General features: G+C 36.4%; 1 protein-coding gene across 3 annotated transcripts; it reads right to left on the bottom strand.

Moving 5' to 3' along the window:
• Positions 1-53: 53 nt before the first annotated feature.
• LOC117296006 (myosin-3-like) lies at positions 54-7395 on the bottom strand. 3 transcript variants are annotated; one of them, XM_033778838.1, is made up of 2 exons: positions 7319-7395; positions 54-2222 (listed from the first exon to the last, which is right to left on the bottom strand). In XM_033778838.1, the coding sequence occupies exon 2, from the start codon at positions 2064-2066 to the stop codon at positions 834-836; it is 1233 nt and encodes a 410-aa protein (XP_033634729.1). In that variant the 5' UTR covers positions 2067-2222; positions 7319-7395; the 3' UTR covers positions 54-833. The 3 variants fall into 3 exon arrangements, with proteins under 3 accessions (XP_033634729.1, XP_033634731.1, XP_033634732.1); XM_033778840.1 differs by lacking the exon at positions 7319-7395 and adding an exon at positions 7251-7291; XM_033778841.1 differs by lacking the exon at positions 54-2222 and adding an exon at positions 3329-5851 and having other exon boundaries at positions 7319-7378.
• Between the last annotated feature and the right edge of the window lie 26 nt (positions 7396-7421).

The raw sequence follows: 7421 nt of genomic DNA, 5'->3' as shown, positions 1-7421 counted from the left end.
AATGCGCACATATCCACCCTGCTGGGTGTTCAAGGCGCAGAAATAGTTCTTGCTTACAATGACTTGTGGCTCTTTATAATTTCAATACTGCTAAGGACAGATTTACATCCGAATCTTTGAAAATATAAATTATGTGAGGCAATCGAGTGTTTGACACCAATTACATCTATGTTTTTACGAATGAAATCAAGATATTTAGGGTTTTTTATCAAGTAATAAACCACAAGGGAAACTGAAGAATTCTGGGTTGAACAAAGCAAACTTGACTAGAGTGAGATTTAAACTGACTGGCATCCCTGAACAAAGATATTGACAAAATCAGGAGACCGCCAACTTTCGGTCTAGATAGCTCAGTTGGTAGCACCTGCACTTCAATCCGAAGGTCAAAGGTTCAAGTCCTGCTCTAGCGGATTTCTTTTTTTTAAGTACGTAATTCAAAAGATGTATCCAATATTTCTGCACGCGTATACATGTACACATTAAAAGGACTTCATGCACAATTTCAGCTGCATTATTTTCATTACACTAAATTAGTAATTTATGTGAATCTGCTTATCCATGTCCATAAAATCTGCTTCATTCTTCCTGACCAGGTTAGGGCTTGATTACATATTGTATTTAAACACACTCCTTAAGCAAGCTTAGCCTTAGCCAATACATGTACTTAACCCTCCTACGTGTGGACTCATTTTTTAGTGAATTAACTAACCATCTGAAACTTTCAACTGCACATGTATTGATGATGCAAAGGGTGCTCTAAAAAAATATTATAACTGAGAACAGCTCCCTCACTAGGTCAAAAATACGACAAATTGTTTTTTTCTGACTCCATCTCACAATGTACTACTATCCAACTTCTCCTTCTTCAGTCTATCCTTTTGCTTCATGTCTTCCAAGTATTCCTCAAACTCTTTATCTGTCTTCTGTAAGAAGTTGAGTGATCTAAAGTGATAAGTCTTCACTTCTGCAATCCTGTCTAATCTATTCTCCATGCTCTGGAGACTTCGGGCAAACGTTCTTGGGACTCGGACAAGATCCGACGTCTTGTAACCTTTCTCTAAAATCAAGTTTATCTTGGTGTCTATGGTTTCATCAGAGAAGTGAAGAAGTTTGGGCATCCGGTCGACCAGAACGAGCACGTCTTTGTAACTTATTGAGAGCTTGTCCTGCAACGACTGTATCCTATCTGTGATGAAGCTGGTGCCGATTCTAAGAACACTCGGACAGAATCGAATTATCTTAGTGAGGGTCACTCCAGTGAAGCCCAAGTCAATGAGGTTCTGCACCCTGTCATCTATCTCCTTTATAGAGCGACTAAACGTAAGCGGGTCACAGCGCAGCATATATCTCAGACATTTATCAGGATTAAGCATCGGGTCGTGCTTTAACAGTATCTTTCTCAAATGCTCTCCTGTGCTCTGGATACCATTTCGTGACCGGTAGAACAGGCTTGGAGTGAACTTCATCAAGATGTGCATGTTCTGAAGTGTGAGATTCAACGTCTGAGCATATTCCACATTCTCTTTGATCATCGAGAGCGGGGAAGCAAAGAATTTTGGAACCCGTTGAAGAATGTTCAGGATCAGTAAGCCATCCAAGCCAAGATCTTCTTGTAAGAATCTAACATGGCCTTGTATTCCAAACATGTTTACTTTAAGAAGCTCTGGCGACTTCTTCAAGATGGCGACTATCTCCTCATCACTTAGATTCAGACTCTGTAGGAACAGTACGTGGTGTTTAACGGTAGATACATTCTGTCGTAGAACGGTGGGTCTGAACTTCTGAAGATGGTCACAATCGATTCCGAATGAGGTCAGGTATTGCTTTGTTTCTTCATCTGGGGGACCTCGTTTTGCTGCTGTGACTGCCGTGGTCGTATCGCTACATAATCCCCTCGTCCCCAAAATAGAAAATTGTGCTGATTGGCAAAGTTGTCTAGGATATAACCTTCCATCACAAACTGTCTGGATTCGGATGCTTGGAATCGACCATAAAGCATTCTTGTGTTTAAAAAGACATTCCACAATGAATTTCATCTGCAATTTGACTGATTGAGCTACGGCCATGATGTTAGACAAACGGATGTAGAAGTCATCAGATCATTGTCTCAGAGTGATGGTCAATAGAAGACTCCTTATCATCAAGACTTGCGCAATATGGACATTCATTCAGTAACTGCAAAGCCACCTAGGATAAGTTTATGGACAGGCTCTCAAAGAAATCTGAAAATAAAAAGTACATTGAAATGGTTTTTAAATTTTAATTTTAACTTAACTTAATAATTTACTTACTTGAGAACTGAGCAGGAAGGGATTTTTTTTAATTCACTCATAGCGCACTAAGTTAATTTAAAGAAAAAGCTGGTTCATGTTTATCATTAACTCAATACTGAAACTAGAAATAACTAAGACACAATCGTTTTTAAATATGCGCTTAAACTCTTTAAAGTGTTGTATGTAAGCCTGCAATTATAAACTGATTAACATTATTGTAGTTTTAACATTATTAAAGGCAGTGGACAATATTGGTAATTACTCAAAATAATTATCATCATAAAACTTTTCTTGATTACGAGTATTGGGGAGAGGTTGATAGTATATAACATTGTGAGAAACAGCTCCCTCTAAAGTGACGTAGATTTCGAGAAAGAAGTAATTTTCAACGAATTTGATTTGGAGACTTCAAGTTTAGAATTTGAGGTCTCGAAATCAAGCATCAGAAAGCACACAACTTCGTATGACGATGGTGTTTTTTCTTTCATTATTATCTCGCAACTTCGACGACCGATTGAGCTCAAATTTTCACAGGTTCGCTATTTTATGCATATGTTGAGATACACCAACTGTGAAGACTAGTCTTTGACAATTACCAATAGTGTCCACTGCCTTTAAACTCTTTCAAGTGTTGTATGTAAGCCTGCAATTATTAAACGATCAACATTATTGTAGTTTTAAAATTATTAAGTTGAAACCCAAAAATGTAATTTGATATACAATAGGCCTACAGTTCCTGAGTTACATTATTTCTAGTGATACAATAGACCCAGTTACTTGGGCGCTGTACTCCTTTTTAAAAACAAAAGGAGTACAGCGCCCCAGTTACTGGGTCTACTTATAGTACAGACAAAGATTACAACCTGTGTTACTGCTTGGGCAAAAGGTAACCAAACAAATGTACACAGATGGTTTTTTTCATATGAGCATTGCATCAGTACATATTTCAAATAAACTAAAACTTTATAACAACGCATACGTAAACATGGATACTAATAAAAATGGGAAACACTGCAAAGAAAGAATAACAATACAACAGAAATTAATTTCTTCACCAACTCTTTAATCGACAACAACTCATAACTGAAAACATAAAAAAAAAACCCAAGATCTTGTTTGGGTTGAACTCAAAACCAAAAGTTGAAATCGGTTGAAACCTTTTCACGCTTAATGACCCCTAAACTTATTTAACCAAGTGAAAATAGACATTACACATTTTAAAAGTTTTAAAAAAGCATGTAAGTTTAGTAATAAAAAGCAAAATACACTTATATAGCGCTTTACCGAGAGCCTCAAATCGCTTTACACAAAAGTAAGCATATAATTAAAAGTAGGCCCGGCAAAGAATAAAAAAACCACAAGAATGTAAACAAGTAAGTAAAAGAAAACACTCTGTTATTCAATAAGATGTTAATTCCTTAATCTTGTTAAAAAAAAGTATCAAACCCTGTAAAATACCTTTCCAATTATACAAAGAACTCCATTTTATGACCATATACAAACACAAAGTTATGGCAATTTTAGTTTCATCGAATTTGAAATAATTTTGGCAATTTATTTAATGGTAAACTATACCTTAGGGTATATGATTTGAATTACGACTGCTCAGGCCCATTTTTCAACCATTTAACGCAGAAGTCTGTAACCTTCTTATCGATTGTGTCTAAAGGGTGTTAAGGACAATTTGGTTCATGAAGAGTCTTATCCAAATACTCATCCAACTTCTTTATGGTTTACTGCTACCCTGTCATTCATGGTATTACTATAATGTTTGACATAACTTTGGAAGGAAAATATTTCGGTAGTCCTGGAAATCGGAGTAAGTCTCAGCCAAATACATACATGTAATTTTTGGTTTATTTGTTTATTTATTTATTTCCACTCAAGCAAACAACCAGTCATAAGACATTGGCTTTGAAGAAAATAAACACATTGAGCGGTGAGCCATCTAGAAACCCATAGGGCTTGTATCGATGTAATTGACAATGGGAAAGTGGGTGTATTTATGCAAAACTAGGAATGAAAGTTTTATTTACAATATTTATTTTCCAAATGCTTTTCAGGGAAAGCAAAAAAAACCAAAAAACAATAACAAAAAATTGATAATAACCGTGAAGAACACTGGGCCGACGACCCCGACTCAACCTTTGGCAAACACAGGGTAATGTTTAGAAACAATTATGTAATATACTGTACTGAAAAGTTGATGCGATTATTGAAAATAGTCATTGGCAGTCAGTGCCTCCACTTGCAATTCATCTACTGCAATAACACTTCAGTATTTTTGTGTCGCACATGAATACATGAACCTTCCTGTTTTGTTGCAGCGAAGCCAAGTGTAAGACTGCCAGTTTTCGTCACCAACTTTAGTTTTCATCCCTAGGTCTGCGATGCTTTCAAGCACCCTTGCCATCTGCTTACAATTGTTCTATGTGATGTATAGGGGCCACTGATTCGCCTTGTTTCGCTGAACTCTGAATCAATGTTGGGACATTTTGCATTTGTACTGGTTCGTGGTTTACATATACAGCCGTGCGTGCTTCAACGCTGTATGTTTCGCAATCTGCTCTTGTTTTGTTCTCCTTCTCTATCTCAGCTAATTTCTCTTTAAGTTCACAAATTTCTTGTTTGCGTTGATTGATCAGTTCATCTGTTATTTTGAGTTCTGCCTTCACCTTCATATACTTTTTCTTTGGTACAAATTCAGTTGTAACTTTCTTGCGTTTGTTCTTGTTGGATAGTTTCAGGCACTTATGGCTACGGTTCAGTTTTTTCAAAGTCTCTATGCTTTGATCAGGGTCAGAATGCAAAGCAGGTTTTTGCTGCAATTTTTCCAACTCCTTGACCCGTTTCATTAGCAGCTTTATCTTTGCATCTTTTTGCTTCATGGAGTCTTGTTTTCTTTTGATATCTTGTTTGAGATACTTAATCTTATTTACTTTCTGAATATCCACTTTCTCTCGTAATTCTTTGAACCGTTTCTGATATCTCTTCTTTTCTGTGACCCATCTGTGCATCACAAAATTTACTCTTTTCTTCAACTTAAATTCTTGAGGCGTAAGTTTACCACGTCTGAGTCTTGGCAAAGGTTCTGAAACGCCTGAATGTCCTGGAGAAGAGTCTGTTGTCTGTTGGCTGGAAGGTCCAGATTCAAAGCTTTCATCTTGCACTGCCAGTTCAGGATCTGGTTTCCGAGGTTTTGGGGTTCTTTTCTTTGTTATTAGCTGCTCAGGAGATGCAAAGGCAGTGAATGGTTCGTCACAGAGTTTCACAAATTTAACTTTATCGGTCTCTCTTCCTAGATTCTTGCATGATTCAAATTTTTTAAGAATTGGTTTCAAAAGATTGGCAGTCGTGCATGTTGCTGCTGGAAGTAGTTCAACGAGAGCACGGATGGTCTTCACAACTGACTTCTCATGATCACAAAACAAAAGGAGCACATGTCCGATCTTCAAGTCTTCTCGCTCAGACGGGGCAGGACTATACAATTCCTTAAGATGTTGAAGGGCACGTCCTGGCTTTGCAGGGGATGGTGGGACTTTACGTTGTTTCCGCATGGTTGCATCAGCAAAGAAACCCTATGGATGAAAAGGGAATGAATAATGAATAAAACAAGCTGTTAAAGTTGCGTTTAGAAAATTACACATTGGAAGTTGAGAAAAATATTAACTTATTCTAGGCCTACATTCAGTCTTAATGAATTAAAACATATTTTGAAAGCTCTTACTAAAAGGATACCAGACATTTAAGCATTGTTTGTGAATCCCAAAAAGGGCTTATACTTGTCAAACCTCCATCAAAATTGGCCAAGAGATAGAAAACAATATTGTTCACAAAATTATTATTATTAAAGGTTTGATAAAGTTTTTTACTAACCTTTTGGTGAATTACTGAAGGTTTTGATGAACAAGAACGAACGCCAAACTTTGAGTATATTTTTACAACACTTCCAGATGCCGCATCCAGAAAATTAGAGAAAAAGGTTTAAGTTTAAAAAATATTATGTATTGTGTATTCTGTCTTTTAAAAAAAAGAGACTTGTCCTTCTATTCTTTATTATTTTAATCAACGTTTGACTCTGTTGTTTTTGTCACGTAAAGTATGCAATTAAATATGGCACATAATTATTATATAATACTTGTGTAGGGTAGATGGCCTTAGCTTACGATCAAAACCGGCCCTTCTTCCAGAGGCATAAACAAGTACAAACAAATACATACCAATTTATAGAAATAAGGAGCAAGGGATAAAGAAAGGGAAGGGATCCAGAAATAGCGGGAAAATTATAGCCAATCAAAGTTTCTATTTTAGAAACAATTAGTGGCTATGAATCAATAGGAGTAAAGTGGTGAGGACAAATGATGGTCAGTAAATGCATATTGTATGAATGTCAGGGAACCATGAAAAAGGGTAGAGCAAGCTGGCGCTGCATCGGGATGCAACTATTCTAACAATGGGCAATCAAAGAAAAACAAACAAGATCAAAGATAGGATGATATTGATAACAACAATAGGCAAGAGACACCTGTGTAGAGAACATAACAATAACATACTTCGGCTCTGCAAATGGATTAACCAAGATATTTTTTTTAAATAGCTTTAATAAACTTACATTCATTCACAAATGAAATCAATACATTTGATTTGACTTGTCTTACTCTTGGGACTTTTGTATCGACAGGAAATTTTATTTACCAATAAATACATCAAATAAATTATCAGGTAGAAGTGAATAAGAGGGTGGTGGTGGGAATAATATTTATACATTTATTATTGATATTTGTAATTTGTAATGCCACAAATGGGACATGCCCGGTTTCCGGACAAATCCAGCACAGCCAGTGTACTGTTAAAGCCGAACTGTCTGTTGTGGCACTGTCCACCCCTGTCCGACTGTGCATGGCCCGAAATTTCTAACCCCAATATCTTGTTAAATATTTCATGGCATTCAGTCAAATCTAAAATTCTTTAGCCTACCTTGAGCCTTGCAATTGCACATACTTCTAGAAGTTGATACTAATAATCTGTTTAAAAAAAAATCTTACCGTTTACTGTGCTGTGGACCGTTTTTCCCGACCGACTGCATGCAATTTTTTCCTTTTTCGTCATACCATGGAAGCTGCCATTTTTTAATTATATCTGTATAAA

The sequence above is a fragment of the Asterias rubens genome, chromosome 10 (assembly GCF_902459465.1).
Source record: "Asterias rubens chromosome 10, eAstRub1.3, whole genome shotgun sequence".
NCBI lineage: Eukaryota > Metazoa > Echinodermata > Asteroidea > Forcipulatida > Asteriidae > Asterias > Asterias rubens.
The sequence above is the reverse complement of the archived record's forward strand: the minus strand, read 5'-3'. Positions and strand labels throughout refer to the sequence as shown.